The sequence below is a fragment of the Delphinapterus leucas genome, chromosome 2 (assembly GCF_059928025.1).
Source record: "Delphinapterus leucas isolate spDelLeu-1000000601 "Yukka" chromosome 2, BTC_Dleu_Yukka2, whole genome shotgun sequence".
In the NCBI taxonomy this organism is placed as follows: domain Eukaryota; kingdom Metazoa; phylum Chordata; class Mammalia; order Artiodactyla; family Monodontidae; genus Delphinapterus; species Delphinapterus leucas.
Window position 1 is genome coordinate 90,455,043 of NC_143130.1, and position 27,973 is coordinate 90,483,015.

Here is a 27,973-nt window from a genome sequence, read left to right on the forward strand (position 1 = left end):
TTTCAGAAATGGTTTCTCTGCAGACAGAAATGCATCAAACACTCTTACTCTCCAAAATATTACAATTTAATCAACATGTTTTCTCTCTTGCCTGTATAAGCCATCAGAGTTACCTGGAAGCAATCCTGAATTTTGACACTCCTGTAGGTGGCAATTCTAAAACCTAAATACATCATTTAGTATATGTAGAATCAGGTTTTTCCAACCATACTAAAGCCCAAATTATTAGAAAGCCAAGCCCTATAATTTTGAGTTTCTCTTGGATTGTTTTAGGATTCCCTGGCATTCTAAATTATGAAAATCGGAACTAGGGAAAGACTCTATATATTTATTATAGAAGGTGAGGAAAAAAGGGAAGAATAAGGGAGAAAAGATGGAAGGACTGTGGGCTTTAGTGTTGAACCACAGATATTATTACATTTTATTTAACATTCTGGAAATAATTTAGGAGGAGAGGGAGATTTTATGCCTGGGATCACCAGGAATTTATTTAGTCCAGTCTTGCAGCTGCCCTCACACCATTTGCAAAAGAAAAAAGGAAAAGAATGCCTGACTTGAGCATTGCTATATTCAGTATGAGATGTAAAAATAGTTTGAAGTTTTAATAGGATCTTGAATGTCAACGATCAGAACAAATTTGCATTTCAATAAGTATGGGGACAGAATATATGCTGTTGGCCAAAGGCAACCTCATTTTCCATTTCCAGTGAATCACTCCTAGTTCATTGTAATAGAACCTCTCTGCTTCTGTTTTAGCTTTGCCTATCCCCAGGAATTCAAAATGAATTCCTTAACCATCTGCATTGATCTCTGATGCTAGTCTGCCTAACTGGAGCCATTCCATTTGGGAGCTTCATTAAAACAGAGTGCTAATTGTCTTTTGCCTCTGTACTCATTCCCTCAATGCCAGCCTTACCTGAAGGAGACTTCGGACACCGTCCCTGAAACAATATGCTGCCACTGCTGCATAAAAAGCCTTGATTTTGTTTTTTATAAGCCAGGCCTGCTTTTTTGCCATGCCACTGTTCATCTCTTTAACACACAGCTTGCGCGGTCCCTGCATGACACAATCAAACATTGGTTAGAAGCCCTGGTATTATACATCACGCTGCTGTTCTTTTCTAAAGGACAGAAATAGCCAGCAATGCCCCCATTGACTTAAGAAATGGGAAAGAGGGGGAAACACCTCACTAAACAGGATTCACAGAAACTCAGCCTTCTGGAGAGGACCTGGGTTGCTCACAGTTTTCAGTTTCCATGCAGAATGTCTAGATGTATTAGCACCTACTTAATTAACTGCCTCATGTCAAAAGAAAGAGCTGAGAGCATCATGGCACGTGAGAAAAATACTGAAAACGTGATTGAAGAAGTTCAGGATAAATTCACAATCAACCTTCGACTCAAAAGCGAGAGCCACATTTAGGAACACCAAGGAAATCTCAGCTAGAGCCCAGTTTCAAGAAATGCGACAGCACTCTTGGGAGCCAAAATATGGTGAGCTGCAAATCCTGGCAGGAACTACCACATCTTGACAATTCTGTTAGGCCCATTCATTGCTTTTCGTGTATGGTGAAGACGCCTTTGTACCACTTTTCCCTGTGTAATGTTGACATACTCCTATTCGAATTAACATTTCCCACTACTCAATGAAGTTGGTGGGATTAGAAATTCACATACCTATGGCATAGGAAGAACAGATTAATAGAGAAGGAGGCAGGTGTTGCGGCGGTAGGTGAAGCATTTTATAATTCCAAGATTTGAGTTCTGGAAACTCATTTTAATTAAAATTTCTGTTCCTGTTTCTTCTTCCTTAAATGTCCAAGCTAGCGCTATTCTTTGCATGTTTCAAATCAATCCCAAAGGTATTTCTGATTATCTACCATGTGCCTGACAAAGGTACAAATGTACTATTTTTCTGGGAAGTTCTTTCAATTCATAGAGAGATTTGGTATTTTACTGAATTGTCTTAGATTTCTTACTAACCACCTCAGATCTTGGTGAAAGGCAGTGAGCAGGACTGGAATGGGGCTTAAGATTCTGCATTTCTAACAGACTCCCAGATGACACAGGTGCTGCTCGTCCTCAGATCATGCTTGGAGTTGTAGTCTTAGAGGGTCTTGGACTGGAGAGAAAGGGCGTGGTGTGTATGAAAAAGATATCAGGTTCTGTGGTCAGACAGAACTGGCTTCTAAGTTTGGCCACTTTGGAGGTAGTTAATGATGTCTGAGCTTTGATAAGTTATTCCGGAAACAGGGATCAAATAGCTATCCTGCAAGGTCATCTCAAGCAGTCATGATAAACTACCTAGTATGATGTCTGGAATATAGTAAGTGCTCATCCAAAGTTGATTTTTATTATAATAAAAGAGTTTTCACAATCTTGTTGAAGTCCCAGACCTTATTCCACCACTGTGTCTGTTCTACAACAGAGCTGAAAGAGTGCTCAACTGGGAGCTGGAGGGTAGGGTTTAGATCTGGCTCTTGGCACTGTCTAGCTGATACCCTGGGTATGCCATTTGTTTTCTCTCAATGTGGGCTCTACATTTATAACAATAAGAAAATTATCTAGGCCATCACTGTCCAGTATGATTAGCCCTTATGCACATGTTGATATTGAGCATTTGAAATGTGGCTAGTCCATACAGAGAGGTACTAGAAATGTAAAACATACACTGGACTTTGAAGCCTTAGTATGAAAAAAAGAATGTGAAATATCTCATTAATACTTTTATACTGATTGTATATTGAAATGATAATAATCTGGATGCATTGCATTTACCTGTTTTTACTTTTTTTAATTGGCTACTAGAAAATTTTTAATTACACTTGTGGCACATATTATATGTCTATTATACAACACTAGTATTCTCTGGGGTCACTTCCATTTTAACATTTTGTTTAAATTGGGTCAGATTCTTTTTTGTGCTCCGGACGCGCAGGCTCAGCGGCCATGGCTCACGGGCCCAGCCGCTCCGTGTCATGTGGGATCTTCCCGGACCGGGGCACGAACCTGTGTCCCCTGCATCGGCAGGTGGACTCTCAAGCACTGCGCCACCAGGGAAGCCCTTTTGTACTTATTTTTACCAGAATATTTTCTAGAACTTACCAACATATCGAAACAGTTTGGATAACTTACATTACAGTTAAAAAATAAGAATCTCCAATGAAGATGGAGAAGGTAAAGTCATAGGAAGGATAGTTATTAAACCAGAAGACCTAGCCTGAGGAAACATGTCATTATAGATCAAATTTTGCTCAGGGTTCTAACTGTCAATGCATTTCAACCACTAGTCCTTCTTGGTCATCCTAGACACTATCAACTGCAAAGGAAAGAAGAAATATTTTATTCAACGAAGCTGAATGGTAACAACAACCATGACATAGAAGAATAACCAACAGCTAGGAAAGGTATCAGACTATGAGTATATTGAGTTGTACCACAATGACTTTGAACCCCTGGGGAAACTGGCATTTATTTCAATAAATATAGTCTAATATATATCTATTAGTATTACAAAAATCCAAATTAAACATTAATTGTGACAGAGAGATTTACTTTAATGCCTAAATTTGCCATATTGAGACGTCATAAAAATATTTCACGTAGAATCTCTCTTGGCTAAAAGCAATTATAATATCCTTGTAGCACACTTATTAATGTGAGGCAAGGCTACAATACAAATGTAGTATGGAAAAAGCAAACTAACAGAAAGGGAAGACACGCTGGAATATAATTATTGAACATTCAAATACGTCATAGTCACAAAAATGAATTTAACCACCCAATTAAAATATTATAGAGATTAGCTCAGTTAGGATCCAAAATATGAGTATATAAATTAATTCAGGATTTGAACAAAGAAGCTCTAAAACTTTTGTATGTATTATAACTTTGACATCGATTGAGAAAGGGGTAAAGGAATTCTAATTATTTAGTCTGGAGAAGAAACTGACGTGACACTACTTCAAATAAATGAATATTATGAAAAAGAATTTGCAAAGGATTTCCAATATTATTGGGATCAAATAGAGGAATTTGGGCCAAATGCAGTGTTCCTTCCAACTCTTATATTTTAAAACGTTAAGAGTCTTATTGCTCTGTCTTTGCTTTCCTTGCCTCTCTGGCTGGAACTGTGGGAAAAAAAATTTTTCCTTTTCTGATTTGGCGCATATTTTATCTCACCATGCATCCTAGTGCCCAGTCATAGGTCACCTCATTCTTCCCATGTTTTGTCATGTCATTATTTTGTTAACATCATGACAGAGACTTAATGACTATAAGAGAATAAATTCATCTAAAAAAAGCATTTTCTTCTAGATGGAGGTGAAAGTTGAGATTAAAAGAAGGATGACAATAGAAAAAAAAATGAAAATTTTTATTTTCCCTGGGTTATCTATGCTTGAACTGCCCTCCATAAGCCGTAGAGTTAAAAGTTGGTTGTCTTACCTGAATTTTCTAATTTTCTTAAGAGATTCTCCAAATTCAAAGAGAGTTTTAGGTTTTATTAAGATATTTTGTAAATTTTCCAACAAAAAAAAAGAGAGAGAGAGAGAGAAAGGGTAACAGGATGATATCTTGTTAAAAGGGGATCTATATGAGGAAGCTGGTCAAAGGTTATTCAAGGTTATTGAATAGTTTTTCAAAAGTTATTCAGGACAATCAAGGTTTAAAGAATATTAATGAGTAGGAAAACATTAATCAAAATAGATCTACATCTTGGTACACATAGGTGAAATGACTAGAAGAAAATCAGTCAAACTCAGATAACATTGCCTTTGGAGACAGATCCCTGGGGCTGAGCAGCTATAAAGGGGACTTTAGCTTGATGTGCAGTGGTTTATTTCATTTAAAAAGTGAGTGGAAACATCTAAGAAAAATGCTAACTGTTGTTAATTAGGAGAAGTAGAATATGGGTGTTGTTTTATTGACTATAGTTTCGTCATATGAAATTGCCAATATTCAACAGCTTTTGACATCCAAAAATGTAAATTTCACATGATTCAATCTAATATTTTTCTTAACGCTTCAAAATAAAAAATAGAAGCAATCTAAAAAACAAATCTTTATTTTTCAGCCAACACAACACAATGTACTTAATAAAACATGCCACTGTAAACATGAAAGCCTTTTGCAGTTTTAAGACAAAATTTAGAAAAGAAGTAAGTGTTGCATTTTCTGGCAATAACGACTTTATCTGATTGGCATTTTAAATCCCAGATCAATTGGGCCACCTTTCCGCCTTTAAAGTATATTTGTTTTAATTAAAAAAAAAAACAAAACCTTCCTTTAAATGCAAAACTGAGAAGTATATGAGTGAGTGACTGCTGAAGCACGATGCCTTTTCACTTGATGAGCTGACAGTGTAATATTTTTAGAACTGAATGTAGTGTACCCAAAGAATTAAGGGTACATAAGTCCAAACTAAGTAATCTGCAATGATTGGTTTTATTATCTCTCCAGCTACTATGAATAAGTGAGGAAACTAACTGACAAAGAAAGACAGTGTTTTTTAAGCCATGGTACACAGGGTAGAATTGGTGGAGATCACAACCCTTGACTTAATATTCGCCTGTTGCTGAACCCACTGAACTTGGCTATACTCAGAAATGCGAAGGGGTGCTAGAAGGTGGAATCCTATTCGTAGTCTTCATATGGTGAGAGGAGTGAGGCACACAAGAAAAAGAAAATTATGTGTTGACTATAAAGGCTTCTGGGATATAAGTGTATCACTGACTTATTATAAGGTAATTTACAGGAGAAGAATAGACATTATTTTAAGTTACCAAGCTGGATTCCTTAAAAAGTATCCCCCAATTTGCCCTGATGAGGGGTCCCTCATTTGAAATCTTTAGGCTTAGTAGAGTAAGGCAAGAGGTAGGAAGAGGCTCTGATGGGTGAGTGTAAGAGTTAGTTGAATAGTTGGAAGGCTACAGTGCGGGCTTGGGGCCCAGCAAAAGAATAATTCTTAATTTCAACTTCAGCAGCTTCCAGGGCTACAATGTCTAGTCCTTTAAAAATGCCTTTTTGCAGGAAATGGCAGCTGGGGGCATATGTTTTCTGTCTACCCACCAGCATCGAAATGCCAGTGAGCTCTGAGTCTTGCTTCTTCCTTGTAGTGTATGGCACTTCATGTCAGCACTTCACGTAACTGGAGTTCACCAGAGGGATGGAGCACAGAGCCTGCTGTCCGGTGATTATTTGGGTGGGAGTGCGTATCTCACTATTCTGTCCTGATCAAGCCATTGGATACCTAAGAGTCCAAGATCCAAAGTTTTGACCTGGTTTCTCTAAGAGAGGGTGTTTTAGGTTTCTGTTGAAGGGGATATATTTTCAGAATGAAAATGTTAACCGTGGTATATCGAAAATATACCATAATAATAACTATCAACAGTAGCAACTAAAATTAATTGAGCATTTACTATTTGACAGACACTGAGCTGACTACTAGAAAGCTTATCTTACAGATTTCTCACAACTCTGTAACAAACGTAGGTGCTATCATCATATCATCATCATCATTATTATTATGCCCATTTTATACCTGAGAAAACTGAGGCATAGGGAGAATAAATTATGGGCCCAAGGGACTCACAGCTAATAGGTGGCAAAACAGTGATTCAGAACTTGACTGTGTGTCTCAAAAGTCCATAAGCATGAGCTTCCTAGAGTTAAAAATTAAATTGTTATCTCTCAACATCATTGTTACCGTTTAACCTTTGCCACAAGGTTGGCCTAACCACCAACCACTATGCTTTTGGGAAAAAAAATTTAATGGTAGGTCAACTTCCACTACATCCCCTTCCATCTGTTTCTTTGCAAAGATGATTGACAACTGAGCATGGAGTTGAAAAATGCTGACAGCATCTGCAGCCCCAGGAGCTCACAGAGAGTAGAGGAAAGTCTACTGGAAAGTCATTAACTGATACAGTAACTATTTTCTGTCCCCAAGAGAACCTCAGCACCTGGGAGCAAGGCTCTTGGGCCTTACTCAGAGGGACCAGCACAGTGATGTATAAAGTGGTCCAATATACATGTCCAACAACCAGGGCCATTAGAGATACAGACCTAAGTACCTATTTCACATGAAATGATATTCCAGAATCATACTGTTTTTTATTACAGTTAAAGCAGCAAAGGGTTAATTTAAAGTAATATCTCATCTCTATAAAAAGACCTTTTCTCCCTTGCTAATATATGACTGTTTATACTCCAAGTTCATTTCTCCTGTCCTAAAGATATTTTATTGCCTGCTAAACTAAGTTTTCTCTAAATTGCTAGAGAAGAAAAACCCCCCAAACTGCTTATTCCATCAAAACTGGCTCCTGTATTTTATTGGCCAAAATGAAATCCATTAATCCAGGGCACCAAAGATAAGAGAAGGGTGCTTGATAAGATTTTTAAAAATCCTCTGGAGTCACTGTTGGTCATTACTTAACCTGTCAATCTTATGTAGTCAGTAGGATTCCCTCTACCGCCTACGGGATTATTACATTGAGTTATATTGTTTGAGTTACTATCACATAAGCACTTAGAGGAAAGAGAATATGACCATCTTGCTTCATATTGCATTTAGAGTATTGCCAAGTGTAAAAAGATGTTTAAGTGCTGGTCATGATGACATGTGGTGAATTAACCCCTGCATCATTGCACAGTCGTCTGGCCCCAGGGTTACGTAGCCTCCTGACAGCCCTATTCCCTGGCAAGTATTGGAAGTTTAGGGAGTGGTATCTGATTCTAACAGCACCCTCAGGGATACAAGTCTGCTAAGGCTTTCTCCTCATGCTGTAACACAGAGCACAATTGGTTGACTTGGACCGATATGCTGGCTCTGTCACTTTCTTGTCATGTGACCCTGTGCATAATTTAATTTTCCTGAATCTCGCTTTTCTAATCAGTATAGTGAGAACAGGGCTTCTTTTCCTCTCTGCCTCACTAGACTGTTATGTAGATTGAAATAAGAAAAACTGTAGGAAAACACTTTGAAGAATAGGTAAGTACAATAATAATACACTGGCACTGTTGAGGATTTTGAGTGGTATGTGAGCATGAGAGAGAGAGAGAAACAGGGAGACATACACACAGAGAGAGAGCACGTGAGAGCACACTGTGCGAATACAAGTAGAAGTAGCTGGTTTGGAGAATTTAGACTTATTATTTTGTTATAATTTTAATGCTTTCTCCTCACTTTATAGATTGATGATTGGTCAATAATTATGGTTAAATGTCTAGCATCTACTTTGAATACCTCCTGGGAAAACCATGAATAAGTTATCATTAGTCTACCACATACTTCCTGAACAAAAAAGGAACTCATTCAGCTCTGAATATTTATCTAAGGCATGGAAAACTTGGTTTAACTCCCTAGATATCTGTAGTGTCGTCAAGTTTATCCAAATATTTAATCTTTTTTTTTTTTTTTTTTTTTTTTTTTTTTTTGCGGTACGCGGGCCTCTCACTGTTGTGGCCTCTCCCGCTGCGGAGCACAGGCTCCGGACGCGCAGGCTCAGCGGCCATGGCTCACGGGCCCAGCCGCTCCGCGGCATGTGCGATCTTCCTGGACCGGGGCATGAACCCGTGTCCCCTGCATCGGCAGGCGGACTCTCAACCACTGCGCCACCAGGGAAGCCCCAAATATTTAATCTAAATTCTACTTGCTTTCATTTAAGGCCATTCTGTCTGGCTCTCTCCTCATCAGTTAATCTATATAATAGTGCTCTCTGGCTCATTCTATCCTTTCATATTTCTGGGGACAGTTATCACCCCAAATCTTTTCATTTTATTTCTGAGCCAATTCTCTTTTTCTTGACTCAAAGGCCATCATTTAGAAATATTTATCACTTTTAGTTGGTCTCTTGTGAAATCTGAAACACATTTTATCCACTCATTTAAATTCAGGATCATGGGCCCTTGCTAGTCCTTGCTATATGAATCAAGGAAAAGCGTCCTTGTCCAAACTGCCTTGCCATTCTCCTATCACTGTGTGTATGTGTTAGGCTCATGTAAAAGAACACAAGTGAGCAGGGAGGAAAAAGCACCTTCAGGGGATGAAGTGGCTCTTACCACAAAGACTTCACAGCAGATGCAAAGGCCACTGTTCTTGGTGAAGGCGTGAGTTATATCCAAGAGAGCAGGTCTTGTCATGGGTCCCCCTGTTAAGACAATGCACTGGGGCCTGGAAGTGGAGAAGAGAAGATGTGAGAACTGGCCATGGCAAGAAGCCTGTGAGCCCAGAACCACCCCAATGGAATGGGCTGGTACAGAAGCCTTGGCAAAATGGGACACCTGCTCTCCTGTTTCTTGGGTTTCTCACTAGAAGTCTTGAATCATCATGACTTCCTGCGAATCTTGCCATCTTTGTATTCTTAGTTTAGTTAGTGACAGTAAAAATGTAAAGTAAGGAAAAGGTAGTCTTGGGTTCCCCCTGCCTTTTTCCTCTGGACAATACCCTATCCCAAATCCCCAATACAACCAGTCCTTCTCCAACCAGTATTTTCATGTTATTTTCCTTCACCCTCCTTTCAAAGCTTGTGGTTTGAGGTTCCATTCAAAATAAGATATAACTAATGAAGAACTTAGAGTGTAACTTCTCCTAAGGGAATTCAGTAAGCCACAAAGCCGTAAGCTGAATGGAGACAGCAACAATGATTAATGTGTGTAGGGATTTGGGGACATCTCTCTGAAATCATGTCACTGAGATCCCCTCTCTATCTGTTCATGGAAGATGACAGCCAGCACTATGAGAGATTATAGCTGGGGGTGGGCACAGCTCAGAGTAGAAGAAAAGAAGCACTCATTCATAGGAGGTACTGTCATGAAAATGTGGCAGTTCTGTAAGACTGCCTATCTTAGAATATATCCATAAAGCGTGTGACTAGTGCATTGGTCTCCCATAGAGGAAAGCTACTTCTAATGTGAAATGACACCAGGATGCCTGAGAAGCCAGTTTTACCTGAAATTTTTCACATGGTCTTCCACTGTAGTTAGTTCCAGAGCATTGTCTAAAGCACTCACGTAGGAAAGAGCCTGCGTGGAGGAGCCCCAGTTCACATCTGTGGACGAAGGAGAAATCTGGCATAAAAGCACCCACCTTCCCTCTGTATACTGTGAATATTTTTGTAAGCCATTCCCTTCTATGATTTTCCTTGGCTATGTCAGCAGTGACGAACGCCCAAATAAGAGAAAACATAATGTAGTATTTCCTAGAAAGAGCAGTGTGTCCTTCCATGAACACATTGTGAATTCTTAGAAGTGAGACCTCTCTTTCCAGCTAAGGATCAGACTTTAGAGCTGCAGCCTAAGAAACCTTACTTGGTGGGGTAGGCTGTGTTATAACTACATTGCAGGCAGATAGATTTGGGAAAATGGTCAGCCCCTGAATAAATTCAAGAGGTCTTCACAAATTCTTAAACTGAAAAGAAAAGAGGCATTTCTGCATACATAGACAGTGTGCAGCAATCTTTATATTTGAATAATAAAACTGAATAGCTTGGGAATTCTTACTTCCAGATGTCCATGAAGAGGGTCAGTCTTTAGCAAGCATTTTAATTTGATTTTTTAGGACCTAATCTTCATAATAAGGGAGGTAAGCACTGCCATGTCCTGACTTAAATTTAAAAAATTAAATATTAGATGGATCCTCTAAATTTTATAAGAAGTCCCTGATGGGAATGTACAGATTCATCCCAGATGGCAGACAGAGCCATCTCCCCAGTCTTGCTCAGAATAGCCAGGAAAATGATGAGATATAATTATCTGGAGATAAAGAAGATTAATATTGATTGTGTTGACTATGCACTGGGCATTTAGCATACCTTAGGTTATTTCATTCTTTTAAAAACCATATTAATCAATTGGATATTTATATGCAAAAAAATCAGCCTTGAGCCATTCCTCACATCATATACAAAAATTAACTCAAAATGGTTGAGACATAAACTAAAAATTTAAAGCGTTAAAACTTTCAGAAGAAGTTTGTAACCTTGGATTAGGGAAAGATAGATTAGAAGCAAAAAGCCCAACCATAAAAGAAAAACATGATAAATTAGACTTTATAAGTATTAAGAATGTCTGCTCTTCAAAAAAAACTGTAAGGAAAATGAAAAAACAAGCCACAGACCTGCAGAAAACATTTGCAAAACATGTACTGCTAAAGGATTTGCATCTAGAATATATAAAGAGGTCTTACAACTGAATAATAAGAAAACAAACAACTCAAAAAATGGGCAAAAGATTTAAACAGACGCTTGACAAAAGAAGATATGTGGATGGCAAATAAGATGTTTGACATCATTAGTCATCGGGAAAATGCAGACCAAACCACACCAATTAGAATGTTTTTTTAAAAAAATCAACTGACATTAATAAGTGCTGCCAAGGATGCAGAGCAACTAGGACTTCCATTCACTGCTGTTAGGAATGGAAAATGATACTGCTACTTTGGAAAACAGTTTGGCAGTTTCTTACAAAGTTATGTGTACACTTATTATATAATCATAAATCCCACTCCTAGAGAAATGAAAACATATGCCCACATAAAGCCCTGTGTGTTTATAGCAGTTTTAGATATAATCACCCCGAGCTGGAAACAACCCAAAGGTCCATCAAAGGTGAATTCATTTTTTAAAAATTTGAGATATAGTCATACAATGGAATACTGCTCAACAACAAAAAGGAACAAACTACTTTTACCTGCAACAACATGGATGAATCTAAAAACCTCATGTTAAGTGAAAGAAAGCATACACAAAGGCTACACACTATTTTATATGGTTCTGCATAATACTCTGGAAAAGACAAAGCTATAGGAACAGAAATCAGAAAAGTTGTTGCCAGGGGCTAAGTTGGGGGGAAGAGATTGCACAGAATCTTTTAGCGATGACGGAAATGTCCTCTGTCTTGATTGTGGTGTTGGTTACAAGACTGGGTAAGTTTGTTACAACTTACAGACTGTACATCTAAAGGGGGTTAATATTACCATACGTAAATTATACCTGATGTTAAAAATGGATAAAGTGATAAAGAAAAGCAACAAAAGCACACCCTCCAAAGTAGTTACTACCTTCTCTATCTTACTTGTGGAGTAATGGTAAGGTGAGTGTGAGGATGGCTCAGGGCCTGTCTGGCCCCTGAGACTGGACCTCTGAGTACTGCACTCCTTAATCTCTAGCCTCTCCCAGCTTCAATCCATCCTTCTCACTGGTTCTAGAGGTAACATCCAAAGTTCAGATACAACTGAATGATCTGTGGCAGCTTCTTGCTGCTCCAGATTCTTTAGCACGACACTTAAGCTTGTTCATCTGGCCCAACCTACCCTTCCAGGCTCACCTTCAGGCCCCTTCTCCTCAGCACCCAAGGACTCCATCGTGCTAAAGGCCTTGGGGCTTCCTAAATACGCCACATACTTGCATGCTTCCTAACTTCACTCACACTTTTTCTTCTGCCTAGAATAACCTTCCCTGGCTCTATCTGATTAACCAATCCTAGTCTCTTGCCTTTTTTTTTTTTTTAAAGTAGCTTATGTGTTCATTCAACAAATATTTATAAGTACCTACTGAGTGCTTGACCCTGGGAACAAAAGCCATGAACCAGGGAAGTTTTCTTTTCTTTTATAAATTTATTTTCTTTCTTTTTTTTTTTTTTTGGCTATGTTGGGTCTTCGTTGCTGCACGTGGGCTTTCTCTAGTTGTGGCGAGCGGGGGCTGCTCTTTGTTGCAGTGCGCAGGCTTCTCATTGTGGTGGCTTCTCTTGTTGCGGAGCACGGGCTCTAGGTGCTCGGGGCTCCTAGTTGTGGGTCACGGGCTCAGTAGTTGTGGCTCGTGGGCTCTAGAGTGTAGGCTCAGTAGTTGTAGTATACGGGCTTAGTTGCTCCACGGCCTGTGGGATCTTCCCGGACCAGGGCTGGAACCCGTGTCACCTGCATTGGCAGGCGGATTCTTAACCGCTGCACCACCGGGGAAGCCCAGGGAGGTTTTCTTGTACATCTCTACTCACACTTAGTCATTTCTTCTCCTTTTCTCAGTAACTTGTTCATGTCACTCTCACGGTGCTTGCTATATTGTAGTATAGTTAAGTGCTTATGTGTAACACTGTGCTTCTTGAGGACAGGGACTATATCTCGTTTATCAGGACTTTAGAAGGTGATACAGTGGACAGCTTGTGGGGCTTGGTATCATACACGCTCTAGTTAAAATATCAGCTCCATCCCATCCTGACGGTTACCTCAGCGAGTGGTCATCTCTTTGAACTCCAGTTTCTTCATCTGTAAAATGGAACTAATAGTACCTAATATACAGCACTATTGTGAGGATTAAATGAGTACATTTAAGGTGCTCAACGAGCTTAACTATTGTATCATATTACATTATATTATTAATATCCACCATACACATGGCACACCTAGACACATAGAGGCTGCCAAATAAACATCTGTTGAGTGAATGGATAGTTAGAGAGTTCTTAGGAAACCCCCTGCAATACAAATCCATCTTATCTTACCTGGCTTCTTGTAAGTCACATAGATATAGAGGAAGAACTCAATGACATAGGTGATGACAGCTGCCCACCAGTTGATGACAAACATGACTGCACAGCACAGAATAGCTCCAAAAAGAGATACCCACATGTTGTAAATACCGTATGCAGGTCTCCATCCTGAAATTAAAAAAAAAAAAAATCTATGTGCCCAAGAAAACCTTCCACACTATCACCATCATACCACTGTGTATTATTAGACTGTAGGTAACATGTGTTCTTTCCTAGCATAAAAATCAGAACTTTTAGGTCAAGTTCCTAACTCTATTATTTGCTTTCTGTGATCTTGGTCCCTGGCCTATGAAGGTGTAATTACACCAAATAAGAAAGCTGTGAAATGTAGAAAATGTGTCAGTCATAACCCCTCCGCACTTCCTGCATGCCAGGATGTCTTCCCAAACAACGAATCCCTAAGCATCTGATATCTATGCCGTCAAGAGTTGAAAGGAGGCAGGAGAGATGGAAAGAGTGGGGAGTAGTGGGGTGGGGGGGGTGCTTGGGGGGTGAACACCTTGGTGGCTCAAGAAAGAGAAGGTTAAGACAATAGGCTTATTGTTCCCATGGGGAAGGCAGAGCAGTCATCAAAAGTCAATCCACTGACTTCGTGCTAGCTCTGCTTTTACTCTAAGAGGATCGTGCCTGCCCTTTCAGAAATAATAATCTATGGCAAAAGAGGGAGAAATTTTTCTGTAATGGCTTCTTAAACCTGATGCATTAATTTATCATGCATTTTGCAAAGAAAATATTTCTCACCATTCATATATGCATGAGGGTTTCCGTGTTCTATTAGTTCCCTGAAATGAAAGAAGCTGGGAGACAGTATGGTCAGGATAAAGAAGCTCCGATTTGAACGGCACATTTGGTCTATGGGTAAAGCATATTTTAAATTTGGAGTTGCCAAAACACAACAGAACTTTCCGTCTTCAAGAGCAATTTCCAAATTGGCCACAAGATGGAAATAGCACTTCAAGAACATCACTGGAAATGCCTTTATTTTTCTCAGTCTGACTCTGTGTGTGTGTGTGTGTGTGTGTGTGTGTGTGTGTGTGTGTGTGTGTGTGTGTATGTTTCTGTGCTTTTCTATTCCTCTTTTTCTCTCTTACTCTTTTCCTCCTTCCTTTCCACTCTTACCCCTGCCAACCTCAGTTACTTCACTTTGTTTTTTAAAAATGAACACAACATGGTATGGCAGCACACATTTCTATGATCTGCTGTATTCACTGACCAGAACCTTTTGCTCTCTATTTAAGACAAGGCAACAAAACAGAAACAAAAATTCTTCAGTTATCTTCTGGAGCCTAGTGGCCTTGAGTGGATGAGGCTCTCCTTCCATCTATACTTTGTCATATTTGCAGCAGGTTTTCCAAAGGAGGTTTGAGTTCCTGGTAGACCCTAATAAAGTGAAGATGTGTTTATATCCTTGATAAAAGTCCTTGTAGTGAAGAACTTTCTGAGGGTTGATAAAGACAAGTCTCTATTCTGGTGGAAAGGCAGAAGAAAATGAGAATTTCTTCTAACTGGCCGGTGGAAGCAAAGAAGAGGTGAGGGGTGAGAAAGATAGGGGAAGGTTCTTTGGTGTGAAATTTTGCACCACTTTAAACACCAGTGTGAGGAGTGCAGGGATGTCACCAGCTTCGGTGTGAATCTCCACTGACTGCCCTCAGCAGGTAATTGTGGGAACTACTCATCCTTCTCTTCTGCACCATGGGCAGGAAACAAATTGATAGTAAGGAAGTTGCAAATATATACATTCATTCCACTTCTGTGGTCACTTTCACCCTGGAAATAAATAGTGGTGTTTTTCTATTGCTGAAATAAATGTGGTTTCTCTTGCAATGAATAATTTATTGCTGCAGGAGAAAATTGACTTTATGGTTGGTCAAAAAGGCCATTGCTCAAATGATTCTTTTTCTGTTTCAGAAGTCATCCCCCAACTTACCAAAATAAAGTGAATTACACCACCCACTAGGATATAAGGAAACATATAAACACAGATCAGGCACTTTTCACTGACTTATTTCATTTTATTGAGACAAACTGTTTGCTCAGGTTTATTTTAGTTTTGAAAAGTCAGCTTACCTGGAGATTTGGCATAAGAGGCATGAAAGCAGGAGAAATTAATAAGTGCATATGAGGCCAGGAAAAAGTTGGAGATGATGGGAGCAATGGTATTCAGTTCCGCTGTGAACGAAGCAGAATTGAGTATGTGTCCATATGAGTGATGAGATCAGGGGCTGAACAGCTGTTATAGCCTGGAAGCCTGACTTTATTTGGAAATTGAAAGCATAGCTAGCATCTGTCAAAGTTTAAGAAGCTAGTGATTTTTCTTTGGGACTGCACTCATTTACAAATATATTTTCAGCCAGGGTTTCTATAAAGTAAGAAACGAGAAAACTCACCAATCAAAAAATATAGACAATCAAGACCTCTACCTACAGAAGATTGGAGTGGAAGTGGATAGAGTATTTGGAGACCAGGCAGATGACAAACTCCCCTGTAGCTATTTCAGAGGTACCAAACATAGTGTTCTTTATCTGCTTTGTATACAATCAAAAGGCTCCGTAGGGTGACAGGTTAGTTAAATACCGGTGCACCAGAACCATCTAATTGGATACATCTCTGCATATACCCAGCTTGCTCTCTCTGACTTTCAGAATTTTTGTTAGTCATTTGTACTTTTCTACATCTCTAGAGAATTCTACCTCTCAAGGTTTGCCAAAAAAAGTTTTACCTCAGTATCTAAATGTCCAATATGTTTGAATCCTAGCTGGGTTGTTTACTGTATGATATAAAAATAATTTAGAGACATTCTCATGCATCTGAAGATCAGACAGCTATCAACCTCAGTGATGCAAACGTAGGTGGCAGCTGGGTGTGACTCTAGAACACGGATGCCAGCAAGAAAGTAGGCAAAAGTAGCTGCCACGAAGCTGGCGCCACGAAGCTAATTTACAGCGTTCTGAAAGAGTGACCTTTGAGAGTATTGTTTGATTTATACGATTTTTAAAACTTTGGGCTATTTGATCACTTAAATGCAGTCTAGGACAATAATTTGAAGTCTTAAAGTTTAAATTACACAATTGAAACATATCTACACATCATCACTTTTTTACTTAAGTTTTACAAATGTAACAAACATAGATTTTTAAAAAATAAACAAAAGACTGATTATGTATAGATACAGAGAGTCACTTCCTGAGTTTATGTGATGAGGCGGAGCCCCCATCGTTTGGCACCACTGCTGTCTATGCATAGTTACCATCGTCCTTGCCTTTTGCCTCTTTTCCTCTAATATGCTCACCCACAATCGTGGCACCCTAGGGAGGAGTGAGGAATGTGCAGGCTAACCATGACGCATGTGCCTCTCCAAGATTGTGTAGCTGTTTCTATATTGCTTAGGGAGAAGGAGCCGAGATTATTGCTTAAGGAGAAAGAGCTGAGGTAAGTGGTTCTCAAACCTTAGTGGTCTGTGAACTTCAGGAACTTGTAAGAATCAGATTCCTCGTCACCAGAGATTCTAACTCTGGCCTTGGGCCTAACGAATCTGCACTTTAACAAACCCACAGGTGATTTTCATTCTGACACAGGTGGTCAACAGACCACATTTTGAGAGCAGACACTTCAACTCTCCTGCTGGCTGTCAGGAGATGTAAAGACAGGTGGCAGCTGGGGGACACAGTGGGATTAGACAGTATTGGGTGGGTTGGAGGAAGGCTTCGGTTGCATTTGGTTGGATGGATTTCCCACATTCAGATTCAAAGAAGAGATTAAAGTCCAAAGCCCACCTCAAGTCCTCAAAGGCCCTCCACACACAGGATTTCTCATTTCCTTCTTAGACAGACTCCAGTATTCCCAAATGGGGTATTAAACATAAAACAGGTAATGTCTCAAGCTCAAAGGAAAACCCTATGAGTAATCAGAATTCTTTGGCTTTCAGTAAGAACAAGAAAACTACAAACCAATAAGAATGAACGCCATGGCTATAACAAAAGTGAGAAAGTATCCTCTCAGGGGCTCATTGTTTTTCCCATATCCCTTTGCAAAGAACTGCAGGGCTTTGTAGATGTTGTCCTTGCACAGAGCCTAATGGAAAAGAAGAGGAGAAATTCGTCATTTATATCTATGCACAGTCATTTTCCCTGGGTGATTCTAACAAGATTTGGGGAAAGACGAAGTGATACATAATATGAAGCACAAGTTAACACTGCAGTTTATCATTCTTTATATTATTTGTATTGATCTTGACTATGTGGCAGACACAGCGTTGGAGCCAGATGCAAACATTAAACTGCTTCAGAAAGCGATAGAAAATGATTGCCGGTGAGAATGGATATTTCAGCTTGATCCGTGTTCAGTGGCAACAGAAGGAGGGGAGAAGCACATGCTCTTGTGTCTTTGTCACCTGGAAAACTTTGGGTGCGCTGACGAGGGAGGCCAGGGCTGAGGAGAGTGTTGCAGAAAAGATGCCAGCAGTGATGAGGGGGCCAAACCCTGACACCATGCTCATGACCTTGAGGAGAGAGGTTCAAGTAAGGAGACTCATCCAACAGAGAGTTAAAAAAAAAAAAAAAAAAATTTAAGCCAAAATTTTATGCAGATGCTTCCCTTTCCACTTTCTGTGATTTGGAATCTCTTTAATAAGCTAATTGCTTCTAATCATATATTTTTTTTCCCCTGCTTCATTCTCAAGTTCTTAATAATTGTTTTTTTCAAAATGGAAATGGCTTTGTTATTGTTTGTTCTGTTTTTTTAAATAAAAATAATAAATGCTCACCACAATACATCCAGAAGATACTGTAAAGAATAAACAGGGAAATGATTTCAAGGATTTTGACAACATTTTCCCCCTCTGTCCTTTCTGGGCATCTGTTTCTTGGACAATGGGAAATTCTATTCAGCAGAAAGTGGTATTTTAATAAGGTTTGAGGAGGGACCCAGCTGTTTACCAACCTTTTTAAAGGCATTAGCCTTTCTTGTTCTTCCTGCACATAGAGGCTTTTCAAACCTTTGCTTTTTCTGTGCTCATTAAACATAATTTTAGATCTGAGACATATGAGATTCTATCAATTTAAGTTATATTTTGGAATAATGACTTCAGCTGAGTTAATTTCTCTTTGTTGGTTGTTAAACTAGATGAATGAAGCCTTCACGACAAATTTGCTTCTCCCTCTGCTCACCAATCATTCGGACAAATTAATATGTTTTAAGTTCCACAGTTTCCCCAACTTCCCTTGTTCCTTCCCCCTCCCTTACCTCCCCACAACTGCCACTCACAATTTCCCTCTTGGCTTTGTCCTCCACACACTCCAGGACCACAGCAGAGGCTTTTCCTGAGCTGAAGCCCAGGCATGAAATGCATTCCTAGTGCTAGCTAATCAAAGTCTCAAATTCTCTCCATCTCCCCACCAGGAAATTTTACACAATTGATTGGAAGATGCATAATGGCGGTGGTAATCTTTCCCTGGTGACGCAATTCATACAACTGTCTGTTCTCTCCCCACCACAGTGAGTGTAACCACATAATGAATGCCTGTATGACTCCCTTTCCTCCCACACGAATTGTTCCTTGCTGAATTCGAAACAGTCAATAACCAATGTGTTGCGGGAGTCAGAAGTTTCATTATACATGATGTTCTAAAAATGGAAGCAGTAGCAATAAACATTATTATTTTTTGAGGTTCGAACCTGGAAATTGTTCATCAGCCCATACTGACATGGTTCATGTCGACATCTTGAGAAGTCGTAGCCTAACCCACAGGCTGCTGAACCATTGCAGTTCATCCCAGAAATGATGGTGTCATTCACGCTCCCGGTGGCATCTCGGACCACACAGGCCCCTGGGAAAACAACGAAGCCTTGTCATTTCTTTATATGAAGGGCTCTGCTCCCTTAAGGTTTTTCTTCTGAAAACATACTTAGTTTACTTTGACCTATCCTGTCTTCATTGTCAACACTTCCTCTGACTAGTATGTGGAAGTTCCCATCCTCTGAGGCCTGGGAATGACCCCTATCTCTAAGAGGTTGCCGCTTCCACTGCCTTGGGTAGTTTAAGTCCTAGCTTTTTGCCTGCCTCTGGAAGACACTTGGGATTGAGACTCCCTTCCTTTCAGCAGTGCTTTGCACATAATATTGATTCAATTCAAATTTCTGGGTTAGTGCTACTGATTGGGAGTTTTTCAGATAGAAGAACTTATTTTCTCATCTGTGAGAGACCCAAGGGTTGACATTACTGAATTCTAGTGATTAGGAGAACTGAGCTCTTATTTTCAACTAATGATTTTCCTTGCATAACTTTTTTTTTTTTTTTTTTTTTTTTTTTGCGGTACGCGGGCCTCTCACTGCTGTGGCCTCTCCCGTTGCGGAGCACAGGCTCCGGACGCGCAGGCTCAGCAGTCATGACTCAAGGGCCCAGCCGCTCCGTGGCATGTGGGATCTTCCTGGACCGCGGCACGAACCCATGTCCCCTGCATCGGCAGGCGGACTCTCAACCACTGCGCCACCAGGGAAGCCCTTTGCATAACTTTTTTAAACCATTATAATTTTACTTATACAATTTTAATGGTTTAAATGATACAGAAAATATTTTGAGATAAAATATTAAGATTTCCTAGGTAATATTCATGGTCAAATAACATCCTATCAAATATTTATCTCAGTCTATTCTATTATTTTTATACATTTGGGTATTTCTGTTATTTTCCATTACAAACAATCCTATGAACATCTTTGCACATAAAATCTTTCTTCTGTAAATCAAAGCATTTCTCTAGGATAGATTCCCTAAAATGAGTTATGAACTTTTTAAAGATTCTTGATATATATTTTAATCACTGACTGTTATTATTAATTTTTCTGTTATCTCGCCATTATGTATTTGATAGGATTATTGAAAGGTATGAATATAGGTGTGAGATAGATAGATAGATAGATAGATAGATAGATATAAACTTTTCTGAACTACCTGAAGGATAAATACTTTGCAAACTAAATGCCAGTCAATGAAACTGTTCATTTTGCTTTTCAGTCTCCAGGCAGGGTGAGTTCTCATTCCTTGCTAATTATTTTAAGAGACGTCCCAGCAACAGATACTAATGGGAACCCTCAATTATAATCATGGAATTCCTGCTCTTTGAACCTGGGAAAGACTTAAAGTTTGTAGAATCTTTTAGTTGAAAGAGCCATTTAAAATAATCAGTGCAGGAATCCTTTTTATATAGCCCTGAGAAGTGGCCTGCCAGCCTCTGCTTAAATACTTGAAAGTATGGATGTTGGTTACCAAGCAAAACTATCCATTTCAGATTTTACCTTTTTGCATTGTTCATTTAGTTGAGCTGACTTTTTAAAATCATGTGTTTTAACTTCTGCATAGTAGAACTCCCCAAATTCCTATGAAGCCAAGCCATGAACCATTATTTGCTCTAATGACAGGCCCAGGACCCCATGACTATCCTTTTCTTACCCTGGAAAAAGTATAGGAACACAGATTTTTCTACCCATAAGAAGCAATAAAGGAGAAGAATCTCTGAAGTCAGGTCTATTCCTTTACTCATTTCTTCCTCCTTACTTTGTGTGAGAAAGAAAAACCATTTGGGAAATTTAGGTGATTTCAAGGTCATTAAAAAATGTGTTGATTTCCTAAAGCACTGGAATAAAATCTCTTTGCATGTAACTAAATTTGGAAATGTCACAACAATACAATTAACAATATTATCCAATTTCTTGAAATAAGAGACAGTGAGAAAAGAAAGAACCTAAGTTAATTGTTTTGTTTTTTTCTGAAGAATCCAACTCCAGATATATGTACTTTATCAATTTCCTTTATAGTAAGCAGAGGACAATTAGGATGTGCCCTTTTAAATGGCCATCTGGGCTTCCATAGTGGTCCAGCCTGGAGCTGTATTCCTGAGTGTGCACAGAAAAGTTTTCTTCTCTGAATGTTCCACATTCCTTCCTCTCCAATAATGGCATAAGCTTGAGGTGACCCCCAACCAGGAGGAGGTGTGGCTGCAGGCAGCACGTGGAACAAAAGTCAGCTTAAGAAGAGGAGGCATGACAGCCTCTAGGTCCATCCACCTGACTACAAATAACTCAATTTTGTTTCTTTTTATGGCTGAGTAATAAGACTGTCATACAGAGTGAAGTGAGTCAGAAAGAGAAAAACAAATACTGTATACTAACACATATATATGGAACATAAAAAAGGTTCTGAAGAACCTAGGGGCAGGACAGGAGTAAAGATGAAGACGTAGAGAATGGACTTAAGGACACGGGGAGGGAGAAGGGTAAGCTGGGACCAAGTGAGAGAGTGGCATGGACATATATACACTACCAAATGTAAAATAGATAGCTAGTGGGAAGCAGCTGCATATAGCACAGGGAGATCAGCTCGGTGCTTTGTGACGACCTAGAGGGGTGGGATAGGGAGGGTGGGAGGGAGACGCAAGAGGGAGGGGATATGGGGATATATGTATATGTATAGCTGATTCACTTTGTTATACAGCAGAAACTAACACACCATTGTAAAGCAGTTATACTTCAATAAAGATGTTTAAAATAAATAAATTTAAAAAAAAGAACAGCAGGCAAATCCACATATTTTATGCTCACTGAGCGATGTGGGGGCTGGCTGCCCACACTGCTGGCAGCTGGGTCTAGTCTGATTGCCTGCCAATTGGTGACAGTGACATTTCCATATTAGGGACAGCAGTGCAAGGAGGAGACACAGTCATCAATTCTGTATCTTGTGTACTTTCCTAAGGCTTTTGTCATTGTTGTTTTGTATTTTGGGCTTCTTTTCTCTTACTCTGTTCCTCACCTGCCTCCTAAAGGCAAGGGAGGAGGATGCTGGAGATGGTGGCTTCCTTGGCAGTGGAAACATCACCTAGAGCAGCAAAATGGGATCCTTTCTGTGTTCGGGTAGAATGACAATCTGATTACCTCTACTCTATCCCTGACCGACACCTGTGTTACAGCTTAATTGCATTCAAACTCCTAGAGCATCCAAGAAGGGAATCAAAATTGTTGCCTATTTAAAAATTTTCAACTTACGTTCCATGGAAAGCCCACATGACATGAAAAACAAGTGGACCTCTTGTAATTCTGGCGTTCTGACACCAGAGACACACAACTTACCAACACAAATAGCAACTCCTATGTAGGCGACAGTGGTGATGAAGATGGCCAGCATGGTCCCTCTGGGGATAGCATCTTGGGGATCCTTTGAAAAAATAACGTGGAGGAATGAGGAGATAGAGTGGAATAAGAAACAGACATCACTTGGAGTTAGTTCTGTATTTTGAAAATTTTAGGCTACCCTTCCTGAGGCGAGGTCTAAAGAAAAAATCAAGCAAATGGCAAAGTGGTGAGCTCCAGTTCTTTTTGGACAAAGGCAGGGTGTTTAGAGAGAATAAAGAAATCTGTATAACTTTGTGCTGAACAGAAGAGATTTATAACTGTCCAGGAGGGAGTTTCCATAGAAAAGTGGACTGGTTGGTTCACCACTGCCTTCCCCTCCCCTTTATCTCCTGTGAATTTCATGCAGATGTATCAGACCTTAAAGTATTAGGGGGGGACACACAAACATACCCGGCACATTGACGATATCTGTGTGTGTATTTGTTTTGTACTAAGCTTAGGCTTACTTTAAAAAAAATTACTTTTGACTGAGCAAAAAGGTGATCTGCTAAATTCTCCAATCCCTCAAATCTCCCATTTGGAATCTAGTTCAGGAATAACTACAATGGGAGATATTAATTTCCATAAGCAGGCATAAAGAAAGAGGCAAATTTAAGCTTATACCAGAAAATGGGCTTTTCTCTTGCCCATAAATATATATAAATTCACTGAGCTGAGCTCACATCATATATAATATACCACTTTATATCCTATTTTGGGGGCTAAATCATATAATGATCAATTTCCAAGCAGCATAACTTCTAAATAATAGAATTCAACTTAACAGGGGTTATTAAGTAGAGATTTCAGTGTATTCATTGCTTATAAAAGACAGTGCTGGCATATAGTAGGAGTCAATAAATACCAAATTGAAGAAAGCACAATCTCAGTAGACATCAGTTCCCCCAACAGAGGACATGAGACTCATCGATACAAGTGAGCAATCAATGCAGTCAAAGTCTGAGTTTTGTGTTTTGTTAACTTAAATCTGCTGATCAAATCCATCAGAAAAATCAACTCATGGTGAATGCAGACACAACCTGACAGCTGGAAATGTTAACTAAACCAAGCAAATCTACCCCCACAGGGGAGTAAGCCAGCCCTATGGAGCCACTCTGTAATTACTCATTCCTTCCCATCCTTGTAGGAATATCTGCACACATGGTTTGTTCTGATACAGACATATCCAACCTCTTCGTTCCAAACTACTGTCTCAAAAAGAGAATGTGGCAAGTGTGTGTAACTGAGTAGCACATAGAAGGAAGAAGAAGGCAACCATGGCTGAAAGCGACTCCACTCAGTCTCATTCACGGTATGTTCAATTTTTATTTTATTGATTAAGGATTTCTTGGGATCTGAGTGAAATGGGAAGAATTGATGTTAAGTGGGAAGAAGGGAAAAGAGGTATGAAGATGGACAGCAGTCTTATACCTAAAATACGAACACTTAGTTTATGTTTAGAGCTATCTGCTACAAGCTCTAAATTTACTTATTTAGAACTTAACACGAGGGTCAAACTTGACCTGATATAAATCGGGATGCCGATATCTTAATGTCTGGTCATATACTCACGTTGTCTGCTCTGGATACATTTCCCCTAGACAGGGCTCAGGACATAGATTCTTAGTTTTCACTCTAAATGTTAATTTTCGTCCCTCAAGCAGTAACCCAAAAGCTCACCTTCCTTCACCTTTCTTTATTAAATATTTTATTTTTTTCCCTAGGACAGAGTGCAGCTATTAGATTGCTGCTGGTTGAGTGTCAACCATATCCTAGTCTTATATCTCTGAAATTGCATCTTAACTGTCCTGATTAGACCTGGGTACCTCCCAAATCCTCTCCCAGGCACATATTTACAGATCATCAATACTGTGTTAACAAATAGAAGGTTCAGGATGGGAACCTTGTAGCATCCCCTTGTGCTAATGCTTGTTAACTGTCACTGGCAGCCTGAAGAGCCATCTTGAGAAGGATTCTGAGGCTGTGGGCAGAGGTAGAGTCTTGCATACCTTCATAGTGTATAAACAATACATGTTTACTAAGCTGAACTGAATCTAATATGTTCTAGTTTCACTCTCAGAAAGAAATATTATCTATAAGTTCTGAAGTTTCCTTGCCACTTCCCAACACGTGGTCACCTCTCAGTCCTTAACATACTTGACCACTCTGGCTTTTGATCATGTTAATTATTACTTCTCATAGCATTCTCCTCTCTTGACTTTCTCTTGAGTTCACCTACCTCTTAGCTCTTTCTTTTTCTTCTCTGTGGACTCCTTTTCTACCATTTATATTTTGAATATCCCCTGGGTGCTACCTTGGTCTGCTTCTCTCCTCCTTCTTACCCAGATCTGGATGGACTCATCCATGCCGTGGCTTCCAGTCCTGGCCTAGTTTCTTTCCAGAGCTCTAGACTCGTAAATGTAGCTACCCATTAGACATCTCACCTCTGCTGTCCTTCCGCCATTTCAACCCCAATGGCCAAGTCAGAGCTTCTATTCACCATGGAATCAATTCACTAGGTTACAGCCAGCATGAAAAGAATACAGTAGAAAGGAACTGATGTGAAAATATCAGGAGACATCATTTGTAATAAAGTATTGAACTGTTTGGAGAAATTTTTGCATGTAGGCACTTGGTTGTGATATATAATGTTTTCCTGCAGCAGATCATAGTAAAAAAAAAACAACATCCTTTCCATTTCCTCTCCTAACTCTAACCAAAGCTGACCACTTTGATCCATTTTCCCTGCCATGGCCTTAATTCAGGCTCATGTCATCTCTTCTCCAGACTACTGTGATATCCTCTAACTGATCTTCTGCCTCTGGTCTCCCTACCTATCACCCCCCACCCTCTAATCCATCCCTCACAAGCTGCTAGCAAACTCTTTAAAATGAGTATCTAATCATGGTACTCTCTGATCTAACTTCCTTAGTGTCTCTAGCTAGTTGTGGGATAATATCCAAACTCCACTGTCAGTAGTTTAAAGGATTTCTGAGTTCTACATGACAGTATACAGTAATGTATGTGCTAAAAGTTAAACTTAATTGTAAAATCACCAAAGTATTTTTAAATAGAAAAAATGCAACTTTTTACAACAATATTATGACCACATGTGCCCTAAAAATCATGATAGGACATCTTTATATGTAAACTCATTTTCTTTACAATGTAAACTCAAAATCAGAGGTTTCTCAGTACAGATTGATAGATAAATAAAATTCTTTACTAATACAGCAATCCTAAATCAAGTTAACACTTATCTTGGGATAAAGGAATTCTAAGCCTTGCCTTTTTTTAGATTGGGATATCCTCTAGTTCTTTGCTTGCTCCCAGAGTGCCTAGGACACATAGAAGTTCCTTTATAAATATGTTTATTAATATATTGATGAAAAGATTTTACTTGCATCCCCCACTCCACACATAAAATCATTTCCATCAGCAGCATCTTTTTTGAGCCTTTTTACGGTCCTTGTTTACTGTTCCAAATGTCCCTCCCTTCTTTGTCCTATTGATGAACTCCTATTCATCCCTTCAAATCTGAATTGAGTGTCCCCTCCTCTGAAAGACTTCCCTTACTTCTTTGGGGACAGGCAGTTACTGTTTCATCTTTCCCTTGCACAAGATTTTGTTCTTGTTTTTTTATGACCCATATAGAGTTAATCTGTCTCTCTCTTAGACCATGAGCTCCTTGAGAGAAGGATCAAGCAAGCTCTTCTTCGCTTCTCTGGTGCCTGGTATAAGTAATACGTGTTGGTTGAGCTGAACTGACTACTAAGCATCTAATAATAAAAACTTGTTTCTGAGGCGTCTAAAGAAAGCACGATATTTTTTCATTTAAATGTGGTCTTACAGTTTAGAGAAATGTATATCAGTGACCTCTGATACTTTTCCAAATCGGAGAAACCAGAAGCTCAACGTCCAGAGCTAAATTTGGCTAAGCAGTACTGCTTACAACTTGAATCATTTTGAACAAGTTACTTAATTTTTCTGAGCCTTAGCATACTATTTTTTTATGCCATATCTCTGCTCAAGAATTTCCCATGGAGAGACCTTCAAGATGGCGGAGGAGTAAGACATGGAGATCACCTTCCTCCCCACAAATACATCAGAAATACATCTACATGCGGAACAGCTCCTACAGAACACCTACGGAACGCTGGCAGAAGACCTCAGACCTGACCACCTAGAGGGGTGGGATAGGGAGGGTGGGAGGGAGGGAGACGCAAGAGGGAAAAGATATGGGAACATATGTATATGTGTAACTGATTCACTTTGTTATAAAGCAGAAACTAAGACACCATTGTAAAGCAATTATACTCCAATAAAGATGTTAAAAAAAAAAAAGAAAGAAACTCCCCACGTACCTGGGTAGGCCAAAAGAAAAAACAGAGACAAAAGAATAGGGACAGGACCTGCACCTCGGGGACGGAGCTGTGAAGGAGGAAAAGTTTCCACACACTAGGAAGTCCCTTCACTGGGGGTGGGGTGGGAGGGAAGCTTCGGAGCCACGGAGGAGAGCACAGCAACAGGGGTGCAGAGGAGAGATTCCCGTCCAGAGGATTGGTGCCGACCAGCACTCAGCAGCCCGAGAGGCTTCTCTGCTCCCTCGCCGGGGTGGGCAGGGGCTGGGAGCTGAGGCTCGGGCTTTGGTAGGATCCCAGGGAAAGGACTGGGGTTGGCTGTGTGAACACAGCCTGAAGGGGGTTAGTGCGCCACAGCTAGCTGGGAGGGAGTCCGGGGAAAAGTGTGGAGCTGCTGAAGAGGCAAGAGACCATTGTTTCGGGGTGCGGGAGGAGAGGGGATTCAGAGCACCGCCTAAACGAACTCCAGAGACGGGCGCGAACCGCGGCTATCAGCACGGACACCAGAGATGCGTGTGAGACGCTAAGGCTGCTGCTGCAGCCACCAAGAGGCCTGTGTGCAAGCACAGGTCACTCTCCACACCTCCCCTCCTGGGAGCCTGTACAGCTCGCCACTTCCAGGGTCCCGTGATCCAGGGACAACTTCCCCGGGAGAACGCACGGCATTCCTCACGCTGTTGCAACGTCACACTGGCCTCTGCCGCTGCAGGCTCACCCTGCATTCCATACCCACCCCCCTCCCCCCCACACACACACACCCACCCCTGGCCTGAGTGAGCCAGAGCCCCCTAATCAGCGGCTCCTTTAACCCCGTCCTCTCTGGGTGAAAAACAGACACTCTCAGGTGACCTACACACAGAGGCAGGTTCAAATCCAAAGCTGAACCCCAGGAGCTGTGGGAACAAAGA

The 27,973-nt window shown here is 40.1% G+C and overlaps 1 protein-coding gene and 1 long non-coding RNA gene across 5 annotated transcripts in view; one reads left to right on the top strand and one right to left on the bottom strand.

Annotated features, from left to right (window-relative positions):
* LOC149750203 (uncharacterized) overlaps positions 1-27,973 on the top strand; it is a 149,913-nt gene that overhangs the window by 58,212 nt on the left and 63,728 nt on the right. Inside the window, exons 4-5 of one of the 3 annotated variants that reach the window (XR_016392108.1) lie at positions 23,852-24,016; positions 26,381-27,784. This is a non-coding gene — a long non-coding RNA (uncharacterized LOC149750203). Of the gene's footprint in view, positions 1-23,851; positions 24,017-26,380; positions 27,785-27,973 lie in introns of those variants that run through there. The other 2 variants (XR_016392106.1, XR_016392107.1) reach the window with 2 other exon arrangements.
* Positions 1-27,973, bottom strand: part of SLC12A1 (solute carrier family 12 member 1) — a 91,081-nt gene that overhangs the window by 30,150 nt on the left and 32,958 nt on the right. For both annotated transcript variants that reach the window (XM_089907266.1, XM_089907267.1), the window contains 9 exons: positions 22,663-22,747; positions 19,216-19,367; positions 17,933-18,040; positions 17,490-17,613; positions 15,610-15,711; positions 13,495-13,650; positions 9,950-10,049; positions 9,061-9,172; positions 917-1,057 (listed from right to left, as the gene is read on the bottom strand). In XM_089907266.1, coding sequence (XP_089763392.1) covers positions 917-1,057; positions 9,061-9,172; positions 9,950-10,049; positions 13,495-13,650; positions 15,610-15,711; positions 17,490-17,613; positions 17,933-18,040; positions 19,216-19,367; positions 22,663-22,747 — 1,080 coding nt within the window. The remainder of the gene's footprint in view (positions 1-916; positions 1,058-9,060; positions 9,173-9,949; positions 10,050-13,494; positions 13,651-15,609; positions 15,712-17,489; positions 17,614-17,932; positions 18,041-19,215; positions 19,368-22,662; positions 22,748-27,973) is intronic.